General features: G+C 49.4%; 1 protein-coding gene across 3 annotated transcripts; it reads right to left on the reverse strand.

The window, feature by feature from the left end:
- Positions 1 to 4,087: 4,087 nt before the first annotated feature.
- PEX5 (peroxisomal biogenesis factor 5) lies at positions 4,088 to 24,377 on the reverse strand. 3 transcript variants are annotated; one of them, XM_053370278.1, is made up of 16 exons: positions 24,261 to 24,377; positions 22,395 to 22,584; positions 22,007 to 22,042; positions 20,947 to 21,079; positions 20,568 to 20,702; positions 19,916 to 20,021; positions 17,047 to 17,137; positions 16,148 to 16,270; positions 14,738 to 14,830; positions 13,842 to 13,961; positions 12,293 to 12,436; positions 11,869 to 11,939; positions 9,115 to 9,333; positions 8,376 to 8,541; positions 7,246 to 7,403; positions 4,088 to 4,843 (listed from the first exon to the last, which is right to left on the reverse strand). In XM_053370278.1, exons 2-16 carry the CDS (start codon positions 22,542 to 22,544, stop codon positions 4,642 to 4,644), a joined length of 1,947 nt encoding a protein of 648 aa, XP_053226253.1. In that variant the 5' UTR covers positions 22,545 to 22,584; positions 24,261 to 24,377; the 3' UTR covers positions 4,088 to 4,641. The 3 variants fall into 3 exon arrangements, with proteins under 3 accessions (XP_053226253.1, XP_053226254.1, XP_053226255.1); XM_053370279.1 differs by lacking the exon at positions 22,007 to 22,042; XM_053370280.1 differs by lacking the exon at positions 16,148 to 16,270 and having other exon boundaries at positions 24,261 to 24,376.
- Between the last annotated feature and the right edge of the window lie 1,535 nt (positions 24,378 to 25,912).

Raw genomic sequence — 25,912 nt, forward strand, 5'->3', positions numbered from 1 at the left:
AGGTTAAGTATTTTTGGGTTGTGCTCCGCGGCGACCCGGAAGTAACGGAGTGCGTTACTTCCGGGTTTCGCCGCTCGTGCATGCGCAGATGGTCAAAATGATGTCATGCCCATGCGCAGAAGTGGCGAAACTCAACCCACGCACGTGCAGACGCGCTGTCGCATCTTGCGTTCTGTTCGGGATGCAAACGTGGCTCTGGAACGGATCCCGTTCGCATCCTGAGGTACCACTGTGTGTGTGTATATAATAATATACACACACACACACACAAGCTGGGCAGAAAAATCTTCTGGCTTTTGTAAGAAAAACAAAAGAACCATTTGCATTCAGATCCAGCAACCAGAGTTTGCAGGATATCTACCCACAAGTGCTAGTACTGAACTCTGAGCATGGCTTTCTTCTGATGCAAGAGAAGTGCAAGTCCGCAGCACTCTCCCCTGCATGGCTTAGACAACTTCCTTGCCTTTAATCCCCGGAGAGTGTGGATAGTGGAATCACCCTGCCTTGGTACAGTAGCAATAAAGGAGACAGCAGTAGGTCAAAGCCAGCTCAACACTGTTGATGTGGTTTTGAAGTAGGTTGTATGATTGCAGCCAGAGTTCAACTCATGGTGAAGTGGTCATACGACATGTCTCTCCATCATGCATCCAGCATGAAGCTTAATCATCTTGTTTTGCTTCTGACACCCTGCAGTGAATATAGGCTGAGTTGCATGACTTTCATCCCATGCAAGGCTTAACACATATACGAATGGGGGATGTACTCCCTTACTTTGTGGAAAAGGCAGATTAAAGGCATGTCTTCCTAACGGCATATCACATGCTGTTTGCCTTGTACACATGGAAGTAGTCTAAGGGTGCACCCAGATTGTAGTTTTGAATGGGAAAGAATGGGCACCCAGTACACACACACACACCCTCCCTCTGTCCTTGCTAGTCCACGTTTCAGGTTGAAGTGTGTCGAACAAGAGCTGAGCTCTGAGTTCAACAAAAAGGGCCTCTTCTTTGGCAAAATACTTGTTCTTTTTGCGTCCTACACTTGCCCTGCACTCTACAAGCATTGAACCAAATGCGTGAGAAGCTTGTCTGTCTGTCTCTGCATCCTTGTTCGCTGCACTTTCACAACAACTCCTTACCAAACTAGTGAGATTTTCTTTTTAACAGCCATTAAGGACTAGCTAGCCAGCATATTTTAACGATGTATGTCTTAATAAATCACGACTATGGCCAATTTAATTTTCCATTCAAACAATATTAATAAAGTTGAAAAACCAGTTGTTGCCTTACAGTGCAATCTGATGCATGTCTGCTCAGAAGTAGGTCTGTCTTTCCATTGGAGCTTACATACCATTGAATTACCATTTAGTGATTAAAAAGATGAAAAGAGCCCTGCTAGAGCAGACCGGAGGTCCACTTAGGTGCAATCCTGTTCCTAACACTTGCCAGCTCAAATGCTTCTATGAAGTGCACATGAGCTGTGCATGAAGGCAACATCCACCCAACAACTGGTACTCAGGGACAGACTTGTCTCTGGACCACGATGGTCCATGCAGACATCACGGACCCAGCAGTCCTCACCTGAATGCATCCAATACCCTTTTAGAGCCATCTCTGGCACTGGTCACCACCACATCTTGGTAGCAAATCCCCTATGTCAATATGTCCCTGAGTAAGAAGTACCAGTACTTTTATTTTGCCTATCCTTGTCTCAGCTGCCACTCAAGTTCTTTGTCTGCCTCTTGAGTGCCAGAGTTATGGAAGAGGGACAAAAAAACCATCTTTAGCCAGTTTCCCACATACTATTAAGGGACGCGGGTGGTGCTGTGGGTCAAACCACTGAGCCAAGGACTTGCCGATCAGAAGGTCGACGGTTCGAATCCCCGTAATGGAGTGAGCTCCCGTTGCTCGGTCCCTGCTCCTGCCAACCTAGCAGTTCGAAAGCACGTCAAAGTACAAGTAGATAAATAGGTACCGCTCCGGCGGGAAGGTAAACGGCGTTTCCGTGCGCTGCTCTGGTTTGCCAGAAGCGGCTTAGTCATGCTGGCCACATGACCCGGAAGCTGTCTGCGGACAAACACCGGCTCCCTCAGCCTATAGAGCGAGATGAGCGCCGCAACCCCAGAGTCGGCCACGACTGGACCTAACAGTCAGGGGTCCCTTTACCTTTTACCTTAAGAAGATGTACCGGTACTTTTAGCCAGTTCCCCACACATTTTTTTAAAATAAAATTCAGTCTTCGGGGGGGGGGGGGGACAACCACCCAATTCTCCTAATAATCTTTGCTCTAAAAGTTCAAAGCCTCCATTTTCAAAGTCCTCCTGAACATGGACAGTGGGTATTAATAGTGACACTTTCAAAAGGGACAATAATGTTAAGGGAAAGGTTCTGCAAGGCAGCAATCCCACTTCATAGCACCTCTAGGTCGGCCCAAGAGAATGTGGTTTCCGAAGGGAAGGCAGAATCACCTTGGTGGAGGCTGCCTTCGGACTTCCTAGGATTCTGCAGCGGGACACAGCCTTGTCCTCCAAGGAGCACTGCTGGCCAAGACCATTTCAGTGGCCTCAAATGCCACTTTGGAGCACCAGGCCGTAAAAATGGATTACTTTTAATTTCTTTTTTGAAGAGAGGCCAGTGTTCTGAAGCCTCAGTATCTGCCTCACGGCGTCGGGCCTGCCAGCTTTAATAGAATACAGAAAGCTTTGCTGGAGTCTTAACTCTATCCTTGTACACTACAGTTATTTTAACATTTGTTAGTGCATTGTAATATTTATAATGTGTGGCTGAGCGTCTTGTCTTCAACTCAAAAGGAGTACAGTTGCCTTTTGTACTTTGCAGCTGCAAGTAAAGTCTGTTTTCAGCTGATAATGTCTTGTCTTCTTGGCGCTGAGGGTGAAGAGAGGCCTTTCCCCGCCTCTCAAGCCGGCTTGTTTTTGTGTGTCGGTGTTTGCTGGCTATTCTCATTCTGAATAGAGTCATTCACACTTGCTCAGTCAAAAAACAAGAACTGGTAGATGCTGAAATTAATCCTAGACAGGGTCATAAAGCTACAGGAACAATTCAGTAAGAACATTCATTACGGAATATTGAGCATCTATTGTGAAGGCATTGTGAAAAGACTTTACATTATGAGTGTCCTTAATTATCAATTTAAGGTGCTTTTATTCCATTTTAAGGTTTAATTTTAAGGTTTTATTCCATTTTAAGGGAAACCCTTTAAGCATACTTAACACTTACTTAACTCTGAGTGTTCAATGCACCACACACACACACACACACACACACAGTATGTTATCTCACTAATCCTTAAAACCATTCCTGCAGGGAAGGCTTCCCCAAACTTTGAGGTTAGCAAGTGCATAGAATTACAGAGCTGGAAGGGACCCCCCAAAGGTGATCTAGTCCAACCGCCTACAATGCAGGAATCTCAACTAAAGCATCCGTGACGGATCACTAGAGATCCCTTTGCAAGATGGCACCTTGTTAAAAATGTAATTTAGCAAATGAGCTGAGGCACAGACAACGCTGCTGCTCTGCTCTACCAATGAAATCTCCTCATCCACTGAGACTGAGAAACTACACAGCTGAGCGGGGAAAGCATCAGCCTAGTTATTTTAGCTTTATTCTGCACAGTAGGACTTCTGAATGAAAAGGGGAGTGTCACATAGATGCAGACGTGAAGGGGGAAAGGAATGCAGAGGCTCCCACAATGGAACGCTTTCATGCTCAAGAATGAAAAGCAGGCAGCCTCATTTGGCAGGTTTAATTCTTTTTCCCTTCTATTATACAAAATATTTTACAATTTAAAAACATTTCCCAACAAAAATCATATACAGATATTTATAATTAAAGGGCCCAATTACACAGAAGGGGAGAATCATATGCACAGAGATAACCAGTCCCCCTTTTACTTTACAAAAGAGCTAGGGGGCAGAAGGATAATTAAGACATAGGTCCTGCCCTGATCTTTTGAAGTGTGTCAGTTAAACCCCATTTCTGCCCCCCGCACCCCGATGTACATCACACTGGAGAGCTTACTCCCTTCAGTCACTTCTTCCCCGGGCGAGTTTAGACAAAACAGAACACTGTAGAAAATATGTCCAATCGTTTTGTGTCGCACCTTAAAAGTTAGCAGCACCTTTTTGAAGACAAGAGCCCAGAATTCCACACCATGATTCATTCATCCCTTTCGGAAAAAAGACACTTAAGTAGAATGATCATGTAAAACGATGTGCCGAAGACACTACACAGAGGTGCAATTTCAGCGCACAGATGAAGTGCAGGGGAAAGTATAAACATTTTCCTGCTCAAGGGGATTTGATTCGCTGGAGAAAGCAAACCCAGAAGATGTTAAGGGAGGCCTGCAAGCCAGCGAACTGCTGCTGAACACAGGAAACAATTCTACACTGGTAGGTCCAAGATAAAACCATGAGTGACCGAACAGCCCTGGACCAAAGACAACTGAAAATGCATTGACATGTAGTTCTCTGAAACATGGGAGTGGTAAGTGAGATTGGGTGGCGGGGCAGGGGAAAGGAAGCTGCCTGAATGAAGTGTGCATATGTCGGCAGATGGGGATTGGGGGCAGGGGAGATCAGCGCTGGCGAGGGCTCATCCTGCACTCGCAGGGGAGCCCATCGAAGAGTCACTGCTGAATCCCAAAAGCTTGCAGCAGTGTTGGAAGGTCCCGGGCGTCAGCCGCCCCATAAAGGTCACTCTGGCCCAGCATGGACAGCGCCATACGGAGGGTGCTCCAGATGTTGTCAGACATGGCCCCCTGCTGGCCCCGCGGCCCCCGGCTCTTCTGTTGCATGTGCAAGGCCTCCAGGAAGTGCTCCACAGCCTCCCTGTTTTAGGACGGCAAGAGAGCAAGTGTCAAAGGGAAGCAGAGAGAAGGGAACGTGGAGGAAAACCCAGTCATTAGGCATGGTGTCAGGAACAAGCCAGCAGTAATAATAATAATAATAATAATAATTTTTATTTATACCCCGCCCTCCCCAGCCAAGGCCGGGCTCAGAGCGGCTTACAAGCAATAATAAAAACAAGTTGAATGATTACAACTTAAAAACAAAATTAAAATACAACATTAAAATATTGAAACATTAAAATATTAAAATGCAGCCTCATCGCAGGAGGAGAAGGAAAAGAAAAAAGAAAGAGAGGGAGGGAATCAAATTGGCTCCAAGCCAAAGGCCAGGCGGAACAACTCTGTCTTACAGGCCCTGCGGAAAGAAATCAGATCCTGCAGGGCCCTGGTCTCATGAGGCAGAGTGTTCCACCAGGCTGGAGCCAGTGTTGAAAAGGCCCTGACTCTGGTTGAAGCCACTAGGGTGTTGCTATTTATGGACCTTGAGGCTCTCCGTGGGGCATACCGGGAGAGGCGGTCCCGTAGGTACGAGGGTCCTAGGCCGTGAAAGGCTTTAAAGGTCAAAAGCAGCAACTTAAATCTGACCCTGTACTCCACGGGAGCCAGTGCAGCTGGAAATGCACTGGGTGAATATGCTCCCATGACAGAGACCCCATGAGGAGCCTCGCTGCAGCATTCTGCACCCGCTGGAGTTTGTGGGACAGCTTCATGGCCAGCCCCGCGTAGAGCAAATTACAGTAGTCAAGCCTGAAGATGACCGTCGCCTGGATCACTGTGGCCAGGTCGGGGCGGGAAAGGTAAGGGACCTTTCAAGTTGGGAGTTAACTCTTTCAATAGCAAGAACAGGTTTGACACAGGAGTGTCGGGCCTTTGCAACTCATCTCCGCCAGGTGTTGCCCCCTTGAAGCAGTTGCTGGGACTGAAGCTGCCTAAGTCCCCTCCTCCCCAGGGCTTGTCTCAAGCAATCAGAGACTGTGCCTGCATGAAGTCAACTTCTCCGCCCTCTTCATGCCTCTGCTGGTTCTGGGAGACCGGGGTGGGTGGGGAGGTGAGCTTTTTGTAGCAGGAGGGAGAGACACCTGTGACTCTTAAGAAGCTGGACTCATCTCTGCCTCTTGGCCTCCAAATTACCTGCTTCTGCTCCTGCCTCCGCTTCTGGACTTGTCTCTGCCATAGACTCTCCCAGCTCACTAAGCCCTGTTACCTCTTTAGCTCCCAAAACCTCCTCCTCCCTACGTTTTCCCTCTGACCACTCATTGTTGTCCCACCACCACTCCCTGGGCTCTGAGTCCTCTTCCCTTGATGGTTCCTCAGCTGGTTCCCTCCCCCATTCCTCTGCATCCAACCAGCCCATGACACATGGCGAGATCAAGGCAGCCGTTCCGGGGCTCCCACACTCTTCCATGCCCCCTGCTTGCCAAGCAACAACTCCCCAGGAGCTATGGAAATACATTTGTAATAGACGCTGCTCTACTCCTGCTTAACCCTTGCAAATCATAAAGCCAAGGCAAGAAGCCAATCACGGCCAAACCAACCTCAGCTTGTCTGCATGGAAGAAGCATCACTATTATTATTTTTTGCTCGTATAGTATTTTTTTAATTAGTTTTCAATTACAATAACCCAATAAAAGCCTCATTGTCAATACCAAATTGTAATACAATTAATAATGCCAATTGTTCAGATGCCAAATTATATTATTTTAATGGCCCCCTGCGTGCTAGAATTGATGATTCGATAATTTACTTTAACTCTGCATTCCAAAAAAGCATCACTAATTTTTAAAGGAGCCTCTGACCCCAGGCGATAGGTAATATTTGTCAGGGAACAGGGAGCATAGAACCCACAGACCAGGCTCCAAAACAAAGACATATCCACAGTGCTTCCAGTTAAAGGATTGATCCGACCTATAGAAAGGCACGGAGAACTCTTTCCTTTAAGCATTCAAACAAGGAACACCAAGGGTGAGCGAAGGTGACCATTTTGATCTGGTAATGGCCTGGTGGCAGGCTTCTAGTCTCTCCTCACCTCTGAACACTACTGCTTGCAAAAAGCAGCCCAGCTGGTGGGCAGGACTCCAGGCTCCCTCTTGAAATGCAGCCCCCCACCCCCAGCAGCTTCTGGTTAGCTTCCTCTTGGGAATGATTTCAGACTTTCCCTGAGATGCAGAAAAGCACAGCTGACAACTGCCGGGGCTCTGTCCACGTTCCAAAAGACGAGCGAATCATTCTCAAGAAGAGCCACAAAAGCACCATGAGAATGGCGCCGTTTTCACCAGATCTCAAGAAGTGGACCCAGAATTTGGTCAACGGCTATGGGGGCACAGGGGGTGGAGGCAGCCTGACCTTTCCTTGTCCCTCTTTGCCAACCCTTAAGCCGCTCACCTGTGGGCGCCTAGATTGATGCAGCTGATGCCAAGATTGTAGCGGGAGCGGATGTAGCCAGGCTGCAGTTCCAAGGCATGCCGATAGGCTGCCACAGCTTCTTCACTCCGGTTTCCATTGGCCAAAGTAGCCCCTAGCTTGTTCCAGAGGAGATGATCCTGCGAGGAGACCAGAGAGAGCCTTATTAAACCCATGAGTTCTTCCACAGAGAGTGCATGCTTCATTCAAGAGCAGCACATTCCTTCCCAGTTTGCAAAGGCTTCCAGATCCCACCCACTGGCGACCCCTGTATGCCTCAAGTTCCCCATGATTTTAAAAAGCTCACTGGTACCCACATTGCATAGTTATTCATAGGTCCAATTCCAGGTGCTTTTGTTTAGAAAACAGTACTCAACTCAAAAGTGTTGGTGCTGAGCTTTAAAGCCCTAAACGGCTTTGGCCTTGTATACCTGAAGGAGCGTCTCCACCCCCATCGTTCAGCCCAGACACTGAGGTCCAGCTCCGAGGGCCTTCTGGCGGTTCCCTCATTATGAGAAGTAAAGCTACAGGGAACCAGGCAGAGGGCCTTCTCGGTAGTGGCACCCGCCCTGTGGAATGCCCTCCCATCGGATGTCAAGGAGATGAGTAACTGTACAACATTTAGAAGACATCTGAAAGCAGCCCTGTATAGGGAAGCTTTTTAAAGTGTAATGTTTTATTATGTTTTTATATACGTTGGAAGCCGCCCAGAGTGGCTGGGTCACCCCAGTCAGATGGGCGGGATGCAAAGAATAAATTATTATTAGTAGTAGACGTTTAAAGCCCACGACAGTCTAGAATCTGGACACTTAAAGAACTGCCTTCACCTTAAAGTTGATGGAAAGAATGTGGCCTTTGATTCTGAAAATGAAATAAACATCCCCACACTTAGCAGGGTTCAAGAGAAGGCCAAGTCCGAACTCATTTGCCTCTGATGCGCTCTCTTTTCTATGTGGGCACGTTTATTTGTTCTTTGCATGATTGAGCATTCAGGTCAGGCAATCCCCACACCTGCGAACTGAGCGGTGCAGCCCTGACGCAGGATCCCCACCCTGTAAGTCCACCTCCCCAACCTCACGCTTTTCTCAGCCACGCTTGCGCTCACGCCTTACATTGGGCCGCGCACTCAGCGCAGCAGTGAAGCAGTCCACAGCCTTCTCGTACTCGCCGCTCAGGTTGAAGAGAACGCCCAGGCCACACTGCACATCAGGGTCCACGGCAGAGGTGTTGCTACGCACAGCCGCCAGGAAGAGCTCCTTTACTTCCACAAAGAGCGAGCTGGGGCGTGGGTAGAAAGGACAGAGAAATGTACAGGTAAAAAAGGTAAGGGACCCCTGGACAGTTAAGTCCAGTCAAAGGCGACTATGGGGTTGCAGCGCTCATCTCGCTTTCAGGCCGAGGGAGCTGGCGTTTGTCTGCAGACAGCTTTTCCGTGGCATGTGACCAGCATGACTAAACTGCTTCTGGCGCAAAGGAACACTGTGACAGAAACCAGAGCGCACAGAAATGCCATTTACCTTCCCGCCGGAGCGGTACCTATTTATCTACTTGCACTGGCATGCTTTCGAACTGCTAGGTTGGCAGGAGCTGGGACAGAGCAACAGGAGCTCACCCCGTCGTGGGGATTCGAACTGCTGACCTTCTGATCAGCAAGCCCAAGAGGCTCAGTGGTTTAGACCACAGCACCACCTGCGTCCCAGAAGGATATACAACAGGGCAATGAATCACAGAATTGCACAGCTGGAAGAGAACCCTGAGGGTCATCTGGGCCACACCCCCGCTGTGCAGGAACCCCATCTGTATTTCCCCAGTCCTCTTCCATCCTTGGTTTCCCCCGTTCCCCCCACTCACTCGGTTAAAAGGGAGCCCAGGATGCGCTTGGAAGGCCCAAGGCCTGGGCTGGGGCTCCCGGCTTCCTCCTCCTCTTTCCCTATCAGATGAGCGTAGGCTGGCTTGTGGCGCAACCAGTCGCGCAGGGTCTCGCAGGCCTGCTTCTGCAGAGATTCATTGGTGAAGCTGACCGCCAAAGCCATGAGCGCTGTGAGGTTCCCGGGCTGCAACTCCAGGCACCTGTGGGAAAGAGGTCAAAACAGGCAAGTCAAAAAACTGAAGGAGATCATTACTGTAACCTCAGGAGGAGGAGGAGGAGGAGGAGGAGGAGGAGGAGGAGGAGGAGGAGGAGGAGGAGGAGGCGGAGGGAAGGAGCAGGTTTCTTGTTTCTTATCTCAGAACATTCTTACCAAAAAAAATAAAATAAATAAAAGCAGCCCAGCTGGCTGGGAGGGTCCAGGCAAACCCTTCCCAGCTGGTAGATCTGCAGCAGCTATTGCAAATGTGCTGGCTGCAGAGAACTCCTAAGCCTGGAAATTCATGACAAAATAAAGCTCTTCCCCCACAAGAAGGTTTGCAACTGGGCAGCACTGAGAGATGGACCTCTGCCACAAACATGTGTTTTCCGTCCTGTTAACTCTCAGGTTTTCATGCTAAAATAAGGTGTGGCGAGTGTCTGCCAAAGGCTCAGGAACTGTGAGGGAACTCTGTGGGCTGCCATCAGTCACGCCAAGAAAAAATGTAATTCTTCAGAGTTTCCTGGCCATTCTTTGGCTCTGCTTTCCTTTCCCCAGCTGCCAGTACACTACAGGTGTCTTCCTTCCTTCGCTACTATCCTGCAGTTTGAGCACAGTGTCAAACTACTGTCTCAAAGTGTCTCCTCTCCTGGTGCCAAATTAGATTTATGGCCATAATATTGTATTTTGCAAAGGATGTCTTACGCCAGAGACTTGCCTAGCTTTTTCGTGCTGCTTGCTTTCCACAAGGGGGACGCGGGTGGCACTGTGGGTTAAACCACAGAGCCTAGGACTTGCCGATCAGAAGGTCGGCGGTTCGAATCCCCGCAACGGGGTGAGCTTCCGTTGTTCGGTCCCTGCTCCTGCCCACCTAGCAGTTCAAAAGCACGTCAAAGTGCAAGTAGATAAATAGGTACCACTCCAGCGGGAAGGTAAATGGTGTTTCCATGTGCTGCTCTGGTTCGCCAGAAGCGGCTTAGTCATGCTGGCCACATGACCCGGAAGTTGTACGCCAGCTCCCTTGGCCAATAAAGTGAGATGAGCACCGCAACCCCAGAGTCGGCCACGACTGGACCTAATGTTCAGGGGTCCCTTTACTTTTACCTTGCTTTCCACAACAGGTTTGCTGTTCCTGGCCCAAAAGTGAGCAAAATTGCAGTGGCAATGCTGCAGCTACATTCAAGAGTACTGCATACAGTTCAGTTCCCCCATCTCAAAACAAGGGACTAATGATAGAGCGGAAAGAAATGCAGAGAAGGGCAACCAAAATGATCCGAGTGTGGGGGAGGACCTTCCCTACAGGAAAAGGCTTGGAATATTTTAGTTTATAAAGCAAAAGAAGACAACTAGGAACCAAATAGGAGGCTGCGATGACTGTGCTGTCTTTAGGGTCCAGCCAAGGTTCAGGAACTCAAACAAAAAGCAATTCTTCATAATAACATAAAAAACTTTAATTAAAGGTCTGTTGGAGAAAGAGGGTTTCAAATGACATCACAATTTAAAGCAACTCGGAAGCAAGGAAAACAACAAAACTATCTTATCTAAAGATTAAATAACACACAAGATACTGGAAGATGAGCAGCAGGGCAGACTTCACTCTGGAATCATGATAGGAACCTTTGTGATGAGAGCTACTACACAATAGCCCAAAGCCCAAATTTAAGCGAATGATGGCCAAGGTCTCATAACCCGAGGCAGCCAATCAGGATGGCCAATTGGTACAGCCTTCGAGAAAATGGGCATTCACCCCTCCCATCCTAAAGGAGCAAACACCTGTTTGCATCACGAGTTCTCAACTCCTTTTCCTTAGTTCTGGCCTCAAGAGCCTGATAAGGAACATCTGTGCTCAGATCCACCAGTCCAGAATTTCTAGCAGCTTCTCCCACACAAAAAAACACCCACAGAAAAAACCCACAAAAACAAATTAGGCTTAAGGGGGACTGTTTCTCCACTAGGGAGAACATCACAATATATCACCAGCTAAGCATCACAATATACTGATATATCATAATGTTTTAAATAAGGACGAAACTATATAAAGGGGAACGGTAGCACTGGGCGATATCTGGTTTTCAACATAGTGATATATCATTTGCTAAACACTGAGATATATCACAATGTCTGAAATAAGGATGGAGCTATGTAGAGACATTGGCTGGCTTCACAGTTTTTCCCATACTGTGATTTTTGCATCACACCCACACACCCCATGATTCGCAATCTATCACCAGGTTCAAAAGTTATGAAACTGGTATCATAATATGCAGTTCAAGCTGGTTTTCCACGATATATCAATAATATCGCCCATAGCTATTCTCCACAGAGGCTTATACATTTATGAATGGAGTTCTTGGAAACATATCAAATCAAATCATATCAACGCTAGGACTCGGGTCACGGAAGAATGAGGTTTAAAGATTCAGTATACCACCAGCATCTCTAGCCATTTGGTTCCAGGTGGCATGCTGGACTTTGCCTCTGAAATTCCCAAAAAAGAAGCACAATCTCAAGGCGTTACTACGCCAGGCAGGTTACTCACTTCCTGAGAGCACTGATGGCTAAAAGCTCCTGCTCATTCTCTGCTTGCGTCGTTCCCAGGTACTGCCAGGCCTGAAATGGAGACACGACAAGGAGTCAGGGCTGTTTTTTCAGTGCTTACCAGCAGTGCTGAAGAGTAGGAGCGAGTACCCAACTTCTGAAACATTTCTGCATCCTCTACCCCAAAGTGCCCAACTTCTCAGCGCTCTGAAAGGGAAGCGAGTCCATTCAGGGCCAAGGCAGAGGCTGCCCATTTTCCCATCGTCCACAGCCGGGAAACTCAGCAGCTAGCACAGTGCAACAAAGCAATGAGCACTGACCCAGTTTGTCTTGACAAAGGGCCAACACCCCCCCGGCAACCTTCCCCAGTCTGACCTAATCCCAAGGAGAGGAGAGGAGGCCTGGTTCTGCCCCCCTTTGCTCACCTCCATGTGATCTGGGTTCTGCTGCACAGCAGCCTCAAAGTACAAGACGGCGTTGGGCAAGTCGCCCTCCTCCAGGCACTTCAGCCCTTCCTCAAAGGCCTGGGGATGGTCATGCACAGGGTTCTCTTCTTCAAACTGGTATCCCTACCAGGGAGGGAGAGTAAAGTTGTTGTTGCTTTTAAAGTGGATCTTGCAGCATTTGCTATTTTATTCAAGGGGTGGAGGAACACAGACCGTTCATCACATAGCAAGGAGACCCTCCCCAGAGCCCAGAGAGGACGTTCTCTTTGGGCTCCGGGGAAGATTTCCTCGTGAGTGGGAGTGGCAGCAGGGCTTTGTTGAGGCTGCTCAGCCTCCCTGCCTAACAGCTGGTGTGTGGGGTAGCGCAGCAGCAGCTGCTTCCCTGTGCATCAGCTGAGCACCCCCAACGCACACTCTCCAGGGTGCTCCCCACTTCTGAGTTCTCGGCACGTGTGTCATGCACAAGTTGGGAGTTGCTTGTACCTACATTTTATATTTTATTTATGACTGTTACTTCATAAGTTGTTGTTGTTGATGATGATTCAATTTATATACAGTGGTACCTCGGGTTACATACGCTTCAGGTTACATACGCTTCAGGTTACAGACCCTGCTAACCCAGAAATAGTACCTCGGGTTAAGAACTTTGCTTCAGAAATCGAGAACAGAAATCGTGCTCCGGCGGCGTGGCAGCAGCAGGAGGCCCCATTAGCTAAAGTGGTGCTTCAGGTTAAGAACAGACCTCCAGAACGAATTAAGTTCTTAACCCGAGGTACCACTATACTGCCGTTTATCAAAAGATCCTAGGGAGGTGTACAACATTGAAAATACATTACAGAACACCAGTGATAAAACCATAATACAGTGGAACCTCCGTTTTCAAATGTAATCCGTTCCGGAAGACGGTTCAACTTCCGAAATGTTCAAAAACCAAGGATCAAAGGGCTATCGGCAAATTCAATGGAGTAAAATGAGAAACGCGCCTCAGAAGCCATTTGACTTCCGAGACGCATTCGAAAGCGGAAGCGTTCACTTCCAGGTTTTTGGCATCCAAAACTTTCGGGAGCTGAGATGTTCAAAAACAGGGGTTCCACTGTAAAAAGTATGACAACAGACAGCCTAATAATAAAACAGTAATCATCACAGGTCATAGTCTATCACAGGCCATAGATTATTTAATAGCCATAGACCTGGGTAAAGAGGGAGGTCTTTGCCTGGTGCCTAAAGACATGTAGTGATGGTGACAGACAAGCCTCTCTGGGGAGAGCATTCCACAGACAGGGAGCCACCACAGAAAAGGCCAATTCTCTTGTTGCCACCCTCTGAATCTCTCTGGGATGAGGGACCTAGAGAAGGGCGTCAGATGACAAGTGCAGGGTCTGGGCATTGTAGCTACTAGGCATTGTATAATTAAACACAGAGAGAGAATTCTGTACCCACTTGCTCACAGTCTGAAGTTGAGCAACCAATAGGGAAGAGGAGGCAGGGGAGAAGGAGAAGGCCCCAAGCGGAGCCTCTGCAGGAGTACCTTGTCATAAGAGGAGCTGGCAAGATCCTCGTAGTCCGTTAGCCAAGGGTGAGCCTCTGCGTCTCGCTTGGCCATCTCCTCCCACTCAGCCTGGAGCTTGTCCCAGAAGTCCACATCTGACTAAAGAAGAGGGGGAAAGGAAGGTGAGGGAAACCCACCAGGTCTCTCAAATGAACGCAGCAGAAATCTCACTGCAGGACAAAGCTTTTACAGAGTTACCATTAAATACAATAAACTCTGCTTATAGAGATGGGAGACAGAGAGGCAGACCAACAAACGAACGTGTTTGCATTAGGGGATGTTCTGAAGTAGAGGACCTTATGCATTATATCTTGCGCTGCCCCTTATATAATGAAGCAAGAGAAAGATTTTTAGCACCTATAATGACAAGGTCCCCTGGCCAGAACACCTCCAACATAATTTTATATCTCCTCGCAGACACAGATAAGTACATGACCTGGCGTGTAGCGCTCTTTGCAACTGCCACTAGGAAAATTAGAGCAAATTATATAGCCAAGGTAGCCACCAACTGTAATGAATTTATTTAACCCTATCTACATCAAGCTATATTCTATCTTTATCACCAAACTCCGAATATAATTGCACATTGTATTAATTAACATTATTTTTTAATATATTAGTGGCCATGTGATAATTTTAGCTTATAAATTTTATTGTTTAATGTCTTAAGGTATTAAGGTACTTTTATAGCTCTGTTTAGAGTAGGTAATGTTTTGATAATATAAATATTTTAAGTTTTTTGTATCAATCCAGTATATTTTCTTCTAATTGTTGAATGATTCTCTGTACATTGTGGCAGCCTTTGGCTATGTGCAATAAAACTGACTGACTCACTCACTCCAGGGGAGCCCTGCCCTCCCCAGTTGTTACATTACCTCCACAGCAGTCTTGGCTTCCTCAAACTCGTTCTGCAGGCCCAGCGCGTCTGCAGAGTGTGCAAACTGATCTACCCAGGCTTCGGATGTGTTCTAGAAAGAGAGCACAGCAGGAAGGTACTTTCCCCCACCTCAAAGATGGATAAAGGGTCAGCCCTGTCCCATTTCTTAACAAAGCAACAACAAACAAGCCTATGGTCACATAAAGCATACTCAATAAACACATGAGAGGTAACCAGCTGTGTTCTTAGATAAATAAGATATACTATTCATAATATCAAATTGTAAATTTCAACAGAAGTAACTCATAAAGTTCAAAAAATGAACAAAGCAGAAGACCCAGTGGATCAGATCATTCTATAGTCAGTTCATGCATAAGGTCCATCCGTGTAATGGTGTCCATTCCACCTGTCTGTTCATAAAGTCCAAACCATCCACATGAAAGGTTGTTGTTGTTGTTTAGTCGTTTAGTCGTGTCCGACTCTTCGTGACCCCCTGGACCAGAGCACGCCAGGCACTCCTGTCTTCCACTGTCTCTCGCAGTTGGGTCAAACTCATGCTGGTAGCTTCAAGAACACTGTCCCACCATCTCGTCCTCTGTCGTCCCCTTCTCCTTGTGCCCTCCATCTTTCCCAACATCAGGGCCTTCTCCAGGGAGTCTTCTCTTCTCATGAGGAGGCCAAAGTATTGGAGCCTCAGCTTCAGGATCTGTCCTTCCAGTGAGCACTCAGGGCTGATTTCCTTCAGAATGGAGAGGTTTGATCTTCTTGCAGCCAATGGGACTCTCAAGAATCTCCTCCAGTTACAGTTCCACAAAATCCTTTCACAAAGTCTAAGACAAGGATTTCCGGAATACTAGCCTTGTTTCGCCATCCTGGGCTTCATCAGTAGTTAAAGCTCATATGTGGTATTACAGGACAGTGGATCTTATGGCATAGTAGTAGCCTTTCATGTGGATGGTTTGGACTTTATGAACAGACAGGTGGAATGGACACCAATACAAAGATGGATCTTATGCATGAACTGATCCACTGGGTCTTCTGCTTTGTTCGTTTGTTGAACTTTATGAGTTACTTCTGTTGAAATTTACAATTTGATATTATGACTAGTATATCTTATTTATCTAAGAACACAGCCGGTTACGTCTCATGTGTTTACTGTCCCATTTCTTGGCAAACAATATGGCAGGCACAGCAGAGTGTAAAAATTTGGGCCTACAGGACAGAATCATCACTGGAAGGTCTGCACTGTGGGTCTTCTCTGCCCCTAGACTACATACGCACTGCTCTTTGTGCAAGTTGACACTTCTACTCCCAAGACTGAAGACGTTGGTTATTGTCCACACAAGAGCATGTTGCCAAGAAGCACACAGCCCCTGAACAGCAGAGTTCTACCTGTTGGGAGTCCTACCTGCTGCTGTATAAACTCAGTTGCCCATTGTTCTGCCTGATCCTGGTCTCTGGGGGTAATGGTCACCCGATTTGCCTCGATGGACACCCTCCCATCTCCAATCTGGCGGACAAACTTTAGGAACTGCATGAAGAAAGGAGACAGAGGGAGAGAGACCATCACTATTCATCCCTCGGCACAACCTCTTCTATCTGAACTGGCCTGGACCGTCCGGACTGAGCAGAGCCCGCAGGAAAGAAAAGAGGAGGTACATTCGGCTTCCTTGAGCGAAAAGGAACCTGGGAGCGGGTCCCTCTCAAGTGGGAGCCGCTTAAAACAGTTGAACGGGGTCAGAAACTCTTATTTCCTTGAAAGTAACTCCAAGCATAACAGCAGACTGGAAGGTCTAGGCCAACTCCCTCCCCCCCCCTTAGCTCAAAGCCCTTTCTGCAAACCTTTTGCCCTGGATTGGAAGCAAGAAGATCTGGGAACATCCAAATCCCAAGTCTTAAAACAAGACTGCCATTTTTCAAGGAGTGAGGGCAGAAAAGGGAGAGGTGTGCGGGGAGAATGTGTGAGTGTAGACAGACATAAATATTTTGAGGAGGAAACAAAACGTTGCCTCCTCTGAGGGTCTTTTGCTGGTCCCCTCATTGCGAGAAGCGAAGTTACAGGGAACCAGGAAGAAGGCCTTCTCGGTGGTGGCACCCTTCCTTCAGATGTCAAGGAGACAACTTTTAGAAGACATCTGAAGGCAGCCCTTTATTGGGAGGTTTTTAACGCTTGATGTTTTTAATATGTTTTTAGATATGCTGTAAGCTGCCCAGGAGCGGCTGGGGAAATCAGATGGGCTGATGGTCAAGCACTCATATTATCTGTGCCCAGTTCCCTACGAAGAGAACTCTGGTCTCTTTTTTTACCTCAGAGTCATTCAGTTTTGGGTCATCCACTTTTGCAAGAAACTCATTGGCAGTTTTCTTGAGGTCTTCTTCAGGCTGGTATTCCTCATACCTATGATCAGAAAGAATAAACGTGGTTCAGGAGGAAGCTAGGAGGACGCTGTGTTATTACTGTATTTTTCGCCCTATAGGACGCACTTTTTCCCCTCCAAAAATGAAGGGGAAATGTGTGTGCTTACTATGGGGCGAATGCAGGCTTTCGCTGAAGCCTGGAGAGCGAGAGGCGTCGGTGCGCACCGACACCTCTCGCTCTCCAGGCTCCAGGAAGCTATCCGCAAGCCTTGCGCGCCCAGGGGGGGTTCCCCCAGGCGTGCAAGGCTTGCAGGCGGGAGCCTGCAGCGCAGAGCACGGGGCGCCCTCCGGAGGACGCCCCGTGCTTCGCGCAGGTGTCCGCAAGCCTTGCGCACCCGGGAGATCTCCCCCCTGGCGCACAAGGCTTGCGGGTGGCAGCCTGCAGCAAGGAGCATGGGGTGCCCTTCGGAGGACGCCCCGTGCTTCGTGCAGGTGTCCGCAAGCCTTGCGCACCGGGGGGAACTCCCCCGGGCGCGCAAGGCTTGCGGGCGGCAACCTGCAGCGCGGAGCACGGGGCGCCCTCCGTAGGACGCCCCGCGCTTCACGCAGCTGTCCGCAAGCCTTGCGCGCGCCCAGGATATCTCCCCCCGGGCGTGCAAGGCTTGTGGGCGGCAGCCTGCAGCGCGGAGTACGGGGCGCACTCCGGAGGACGCCCCGTGCTTCGCGCAGGTGTCCGCAGCCTGCCGCCCCGCGCATGGGGCGCCCTGAAGCAGAGCGCCCCTCGCGCCAGGCAGACATCGGCCAGCCGCACAAGCTCGGGGGACAGCGGGGAGGCGCAGCGCCACCATCCCACTGTTCCCCGACCTGGTTTTGGGGGGTAAATAAAGGGGAAAAAATTTTCCTTTATTTCCCCCCCCCAAAAAAAAAATTGGCGCGTCCTATGGGACGGAGCGTCCTATGGGACGAAAAATACGGTAAGCGTTTTGCACACCACCACAAAAATAATTTTTTGGTGTGTTTATTTTATATCTCCCAACCCTCCAGTTTGCAATGCAGCTTATGAAACGATCAGTACACAAGCATTTCAATAACAATATTTGAAAGACTATTAAAATGGCAGAAAACAGCCTACACCAACAAAAACTAAAGCCATAATTAGGAACAGAAACAAAAAGGCAAATGAATTGAAAGGCAAGGCCAGAGGGTGGGGAGAGCCCTTCAAGTGAAAAGACAAGATTGCACCAGGAGAGCCTCTCTGGAGAGATTTCCAGATCACAAAATGGCTGTCCACGGGAAAGGTGAGTTCTGAGTGCCTGGAGGCAGTTGGAGGATGGATGGCGGCTAACAGATTGAGGTTGAATCCTGACAAAGGGGAACAGGAGGCGGATGGGTGTGGAGGACTCCCTGGCCCTGAATGGGGTAACTGTGCCCCTGAAGGAACAGATGCGCAGCCTGGAAGTCATTTTGGACTCACAGCTGTCCATGGAGGCGCAGGTCACTTCTGTGTCCAGGGCAGCCATCTACCAGCTCCATCTGGTATGCAGGCTGAGACCCTACCTGCCCACGGACTGTCTCACCAGAGTGGTGCATGCTCTGGTTATCTCCAGCTTGGATTTCTGCAATGCGCTATATGTGGGGCTACCTTTGAAGGTGACTCGGAAACTGCAATTAATCCAGAAGGCGGCAGCTAGACTGGTGACTGGGAGTGGCTGCCAAGACCATATAACACCGGTCCTGAGAGACCTCCATTGGCTTCCAGTATGATTCCGAGCACAAATCAAAGTGTTGGTGCTGACCTTTAAAGCCCTAAACGGCCTCAGCCCAGTATACCTGAAGGAGCGTCTCCACCCTCATCGTTCAGCCCAGACACTGAGGTCCAGCTCCGAGGGCCTTCTGGCGGTTTCCTCATTGCGAGAAGTGAGGTTACAGGGAACCAGACAGAGGGCCTTCTCGGTAGTGGCGCCCGCCCTGTGGAACGCCTTCCCACCAGATGTCAAGGAAATAAGCAGCTATCTTATTTTTAAAAGACATCTGAAGGCAGCCCTGTTTAGGGAAGTTTTTAATATCTAATGCTGTATTAGAGCCGCCCAGAGTGGCTGGGGAAACTCAGCCAGATGGGCGGGTTATAAATAATAAATAATAAATATTATATATAAAGGAGCCCCTAAAGATGATCAAAGTGTTTGGCCTCCTTAAGAGGGAGAAGGTGGTCCAAAGTCATAAAGGGCTTTCAAAGTTAAGGACCTATGTTTTCAGTAATGCCCAGAATACACCATGAATCTGGGGGGAAATCCTTAAGCCCTGGTTATGTTCCATTTCCGCAGCGTGAATCAGCTGTCTAGTAGTCACATTCTGCTCCAGCTGAGATTTCAGAGTAGCCTTCAAAGGAGAGCTCCACATATAAAACATTGTCCAACCTAAAGGTTAACAAAACATAGGTAACAGCGGCCATTTCTGAGCAGCTCCCTTATTAAATGCCTTTCTCCATTCAGTTCACTATAATTCTACTCAGTATGGCAGGGCAACATGGAAAACAACAGCAGCCCAGAGAGCTTCAAGGTTCTTTGTCCAGGTAACAATCTCCCTCTGTCGCTCGTTGATCCAAAAAGCCTTGAAAAAAATACATTAAACTGAAGACCTCTCTGTCATGGTGTAATTTTAAACCTTTCCCCCTGGGGCTGCAGGAGAAGCCAGCTGCTTCATGGAAATGGACCTGTCTAGTCAGAACTCGGGCAGAGTGCTACTTTGAGCTGCAGCGTGGATCAAATCCCAATATCTGGCCGCCGTCACTGCGGGAATTAGCAACAGAGGTACTCACCATTTATCAGCCAGGGTCTGATCTTCCGATTCACCCAGCCACAACTTCTCCTCTGACTGCTCCAAATATTCTTCGGCCCACTTGGCAGGAGACACAGACAAGGGGTCTTTGAAGAAATAAATAATAAATAATAATATTTATACCCTGCCCACCTGGCTGTGTTTCCCCAGCCACTCTGGGTGGCTCCCAACAGAATATTAAAGGTAAAGGTAAAGGTACCCCTGCCCGTACGGGCCAGTCTTGACAGACTCTAGGGTTGTGCGCCCATCTCACTCAAGAGGCCGGGGGCCAGCGCTGTCCGGAGACACTTCCGGGTCATGTGGCCAGCGTGACATCGCTGCTCTGGCAAGCCAGAGCTGCACACGGAAACGCCGTTTACCTTCCCGCTAGTAAGCGGTCCCTATTTATCTACTTGCACCCGGGAGTGCTTTCGAACTGCTAGGTTGGCAGGCGCTGGGACCGAGCAACGGGAGCGCACCCCGCTGCGGGGATTCAAACCGCCGACCTTTCGATCGGCAAGCCCTAGGCGCTGAGGCTTTTACCCACAGCGCCACCCGCGTCCCCTAACAGAATATTAAAAACACAATAAAACACCAAACATTAAAAACTCCCCTCAAAAGGGTTGCCACCCCCTCACCAACACCTGTCCCACCTGTAACCTCAGCAATGAACTCCTGGGACCAATCGGCTTCATTGTAATCCGTTGAGACGTCCACTGTACTGTCGGCAGCGCCAAGGAATTCTTGCGCCCAATTCTCCGACAAAGCCAGGGCTGCCACACCTGGAGCTGAGAAGAGGAAGCCGGAGGGAGTCAGAATGGTGCTAGCTCAGGTGCTAGTGTCCTACTGCCCACAAAGATAAGAAAGGTCCCTATGGAGCAGAATTGGCTTCCCTGTCCTTCTTCCCAATCCATCCCCTTCCTCGGGGGGCACATCCCCCTCAACAGTGGATGGGCAGCCATCGCCGCCATTCACCCAGAAATATTTTGCTGGTCTCTGTTCATGCTACGACTCGCAGGCCAGGCCTCTTACCTCTCTGTGGAGCCTGCCGGAAGCTGGACTGCTCAATTTCCTGCATCTCGGCCAGCAGGTCATCCATCTTGAATGTTTGTGGGGCACGGGACAGCAGGGGGCCATTCTGCTCTTGAAGGAACTCTGCCACCAGCTGCCAGAAAACATAACGTCAGCATCTGTTATGGCCGGGTGATCTACGGTCCCAAACCAGTTGAAGGCCGTATCGTTATATTCGTTTCATAATTTTTGACCTGGCATTATATTGTGGATCGTGATGTGTGTTAGGGCTGGGCGATGGATCGCCCAAAACCGGTTTGAAGTCCATATTGTGATATCGGTTTCAAAATTTTTGAGCTGGCAATATATCTCAAATCATGACGTGTGTGTGCGCGTGCGCTATGCAAAAATCACGATGTGGGAAAAGATGCTTCTGTTGATTCCAGCAGCCCCTGTTAGCTCTCCCGGCTCATGCAGGGGGGGCAGAGAATCACACTGGGGAAAAAATCACGATGTAGAGAAAACCGCGAAGCCTGCCAATGCCTCTATAAAGCTCCATCCTTATTTCAGATGTTGTAGTAACATATTGGTATATCATGATGTTTAAAGGTAAAGGGACCCCTGACCATTAGGTCCAGTCGTGGCCGACTCTGGGGTTGCGGCGCTCATCTCGCTTTACTGGCCGAGGGAGCCGGCGTACAGCTTCCGGGTCATGTGGCCAGCAGGACTAAGCCGCTTCTGGTGAACCAGAGCAGCGCACGGAAACGCCGTTTACCTTCCCGCCGGAGTGGTACCTATTTATCTACTTGCACTTTGACGTGCTTTCGAACTGCTAGGTTGGCAGGAGCAGGGACCGAGCAACGGGAGCTCACCCCGTCGCAGGGATTCAAACCGCCGACTTTCTGATCGGCAAGTCCTAGGCTCTGTGGTTTAACCCACAGCGCCACCTGCGTCCCATTATGATGTTTAGTATCTGTTGAAAACCAGATACTGCCCAGCCCTAGCATGTGTGCGAGGAGACAATATTGAGTGGGTCAGGGAGGAGGAGGAAAACAACGAAAAGAAACATGGGACGTCTTACTTCATCTTCAGAAGCTCTTCCAAGAGGTTTGGACACCTGCAGAAGAGAAAAAGATTGCTACCCGACGGCAGAATAGAAATCGCAAAGGATTAAAGAGTTGCCTTCCCCAACAGATTTGTGCTTTCTTTATCTCTATGCTTTTTTTTTACAATTTCAGGACAAATGGGTATTATCCATTTTTAAACAGGCAGAGATGGGGTGGGGTGGGGAGGAGACAAGAAGGCCTAGCATTAACCACTGAGGGATTATTTTCCTTTTTTAAAAAGAAGAAGCGGTGATCCTGAGCAGAAAGACACTAACAGGAGTGTCCTTGGATGAGAGATAAACGATTCCCGGCTCCCCAAAGCGGTACCACTCCCCCCTCCCCTTCCCGCTTTGCCAAACTTACCACCTCAGGCACGGGGGCATTGGGAGGCCAAGCTAGGGGTCCCCGAAGCCCCTCCTGCTGCAGGCCTTTGTCCTGGGTGAAATGGCTGGCCAGCTTCATCAGAGGATTGGAGCCTCCGCATTCCGGCTCCACCAGCTCCCTCATTGCCATGGCGGGAGGCAGGATACGGCCACAGCCACACGACCCTCACCTGCCCAAGGAAGAAGCCAGGGCAAACCACGTAGAGTCACAAGGCTATTGTTATTATTCATCTCTTGCACCCAGGTAATCTGGCGAGGCAAGTTTCTGACACTGATGCACCGGAGAGATTACTCAACGGACTGAAGATACGACTACACTCGCAGTTTACGAACAGATTGCTTATAGGTGTAGACTCTGCATGGACAAATATAATGACATTTGGATGCGTTTATACAATATACAATACACAATACACAGTGGTACTGTGACTAAACATATACGTTTAGGATAATAACAATACTTATATAGTAGATGAGCAAATATGGAATTGAAACAGTTTGTGTATATAGCAAGAGAGTAAAACTTTTTCTGCACATATTATTTTATTTTGTTCAATTGAAATATTGAATTATTATTATTTTGAAGGCAGCCCTGTACAGGGAAGCCTTTTGGTGTGTAATGCTTTATTATGTTTTTATATTACACTTGATCTTAGCCAAAAGGCCGAGAAGCAGGTACAAGTAAAATTATTATTAATAGTAATAATATACACAAAAAGCTTTTGTAAATGCATAAGGCAGGTTTACAAAAATTGCCAACAACTAAGGCCCCATTTGCACTGCACATCTAAAGGGGGATCACGTCACAGCTTCCCCAAAATAATCATGGGAACAGTTTGTGACGGGTGTGACAGAGCTGTATCTCTCAAAGTTCCCTCTGAGGAGGGATTGACTTTTAAAACACTCTGGGAACCGTAGCTGCGTAAGGGGAACAGGGGTCTCCAAACCATAGCCAGGACCTTTATACTACAGTTCCCAGGATTCTTTGAGGGGAAGCCATGGCTGTTTGAAGTGGCACGTCCTGGTGTGGACGGGGCCCAAGGTAGGCAGGACACGGGCAGACATTCCTCTGCCCACTTGCCGTGCGCACAAGAGCAACACACCTGCACACAAAGTAATCCGGAGTAATTGCCACTTGCAAATGATGCAACCAAACAGCAGCCGCCTCTCAAGATGAAAACGCAAGGAGTGCCAAGTCTGACCAAAGGTTGAACCAGCCCAGATACGAGCCCGGGAGCCCCTTCACAGGCGACGTTTTCACACACGTAACTGTGCAAATGCACCGACACACCTGCATCATGCAGGCACTTTGACTGGGGGGATGCAAATCCCACAGGAGCCAAGTCCGAAGGTTCGAGGTCCCTTTGGGCCCCCCAGTAAAATATTTGAGAGGGCTACCCCCCCAAAAAAGTTGATGGGCATGGTGCGCGTGCACTGCATCGTGCGATCGATTCTGTGGGGCGGGGCTTACCTGGGGCCCCCAATATTTCATTCCAGTTTCACCCCTGGCAGCTCCCACGTTCGGCTCTGGCCTCTCCCGACTCCTGATGATGTGTAGCGGTGGGATGCGACTCTGCACATGCTCAGAGGTGCTCTCCCCGTGGCTACTTCGCAAAACCCAAGGGCTGAGCCTAGCTGGCTGGTCCTCTAGGGCTGGCTGGAATTGGGGGCGGGGGGGGGGTAGATTCCAAGCCAAGCTCCCAGGCACTCCCTTTCCACGCATCTCAGCAACGTCTGCACGGGGAGGCCGTGGGGGGGTGGGGCGGGCTTGATGCCTGGACCCCCCCCCGCTGCACGACGCCCCCCCCGGGCTCCCCACCCCCCACCCGCCAGCAAAACAACTCACCAGGCTTTGCAAGGCCTCTCTCCCTCCGGAGCCCCTCCCTCCCTCGGCTGGGTTCCTAACTCGGGGCGGGGGCGGGGGGGGTCGGCCAGGTGCTCCGATGGGGGGGGGCGCGTCGGGGCTCCTCCTCCGCCCAATGCAACGCCGAGCTGCAAACTCCCGGCCTGGATCTTGCAACATTCGCCCAGAAAGCAGCCCGGGGGCGGAGCCAGCTCTTAAAGGCACAGGCGCCACTCCGGGGCCACCCGGGCGGGCGGCTGTTTGCAAGGGAGGAGGGAGGAGCCGCCTGGCGTCGGAAGCGAAAGCTGACACGGGCTGGCAGGCGCATGCTCCTTCCTCGGAGGTGGAGGTGGTTTGAGCTTTGCTGCTTAGGAACGAGTCCCGCTGAGCTTGCAAAAATCGGCCTTTCTTGAAAGCCCTCTCCCGGGGCGCTCCCTCGGGACTGGGTTTGTTGCAGCAAAATCAAAGAGGGTGGCTTGGATTGTCCAATGCCGGATTTAGGCATAAGGTGGTGGTTCGAATTCCCCCGTCGGGGGTGAGCTCCTGAGCTCCCGTTCCTCAATCCCTGCTTCTGCCAAACTACAGAAAGGTAGCCGTGTTGGTCTGCCATAGTCAAAACAAAAAATTTTTTTTCCTTCCAGTAGCACCTTAAAGACCAACTAAGTTAGTTCTTGGTATGAGCTTTCGTGTGCATGCACACTTCTTCAGATACACACTCTTCTTCAGATACAAGTGTGCATGCACACGAAAGCTCATACCAAGAACTAACTTAGTTGGTCTTTAAGGTGCTTAGGGACGCGGGTGGCGCTGTGGGTAAAAGCCTCAGCGCCTAGGGCTTGCCGATCGAAAGGTCAGCGGTTCGAATCCCCGTGGCAGGGTGCGCTCCCGTTGCTCGGTCCCAGCGCCTGCCAACCTAGCAGTTCCAAAGCATGTCAAAGTGCAAGTAGATAAATAGGGACCGCTTACTAGTGGGAAGGTAAACGGCGTTTCCGAGTGCGGCTCTGGCTCGCCAGAGCAGCGATGTCACGCTGGCCACATGACCCGGAAGTGTCTCCGGACAGCGCTGGCCCCCGGCCTCTTGAGTGAGATGGGCACACAACCCTAGAGTCTGTCAAGACTGGCCCGTACGGGCAGGGGTACCTTTACCTTTAAGGTGCTACTGGAAGGAAAAAAATTTTTTGTTCTGCCAAACTAGCAGTTCAAAAGCACATCACAGTGCAAGTACAGTGGTACCTCGGGTTACATACACTTCAGGTTACAGACTCCACTAACCCAGAAATAGTGCTTCAGGTTAAGAATTTTGCTTCAGGATGAGAACGGAAATCGTGCTCCAGCAGTGCAGAAGCAGCAGGAGGTCCCATTAGCTAAAGTGGTGCTTCAGGTTAAGAACAGTTTCAGTTAAGTACGGATCTCCGGAACGAATTAAGTACTTAACCTGAGGTACCACTGTAGATAAATAGGTACTGCTCCGGCGGGAAGGTAAACGGCATTTCCGTGCACTGCTCTGGTTCGCCAGAAGCGACTTAGTCATGCTGGCCACAAGACCCGGAAGCTGTACGCCGGCTCCCTCGGCCAATAAAGCGAGATGAGCGCCGCAACCCCAGAGTTGTTCGCAACTTGACCTAATGGTGAGGGGTCCCTTCACCTTAAAAAGG

Source organism: Podarcis raffonei, chromosome 17 (genome assembly GCF_027172205.1).
Source record: "Podarcis raffonei isolate rPodRaf1 chromosome 17, rPodRaf1.pri, whole genome shotgun sequence".
NCBI lineage: Eukaryota > Metazoa > Chordata > Lepidosauria > Squamata > Lacertidae > Podarcis > Podarcis raffonei.

Bases quoted from the DNA above. Each gene is read 5' to 3' on its own strand.
- PEX5 (XM_053370278.1), bottom strand. From the start codon at position 22,544: ATGGCAATGAGGGAGCTGGTGGAGCCGGAATGCGGAGGCTCCAATCCT. The intron at 16,271-17,046 runs GTAAAAAAAGAG...TTCTTCATGCAG, and splicing joins CAAAACTGAATGACTCTGAG to TTCCTAAAGTTTGTCCGCCA. The intron at 13,962-14,737 runs GTAATGTAACAA...CCTCTTCTTTAG, and splicing joins AAGCCAAGACTGCTGTGGAG to TCAGATGTGGACTTCTGGGA.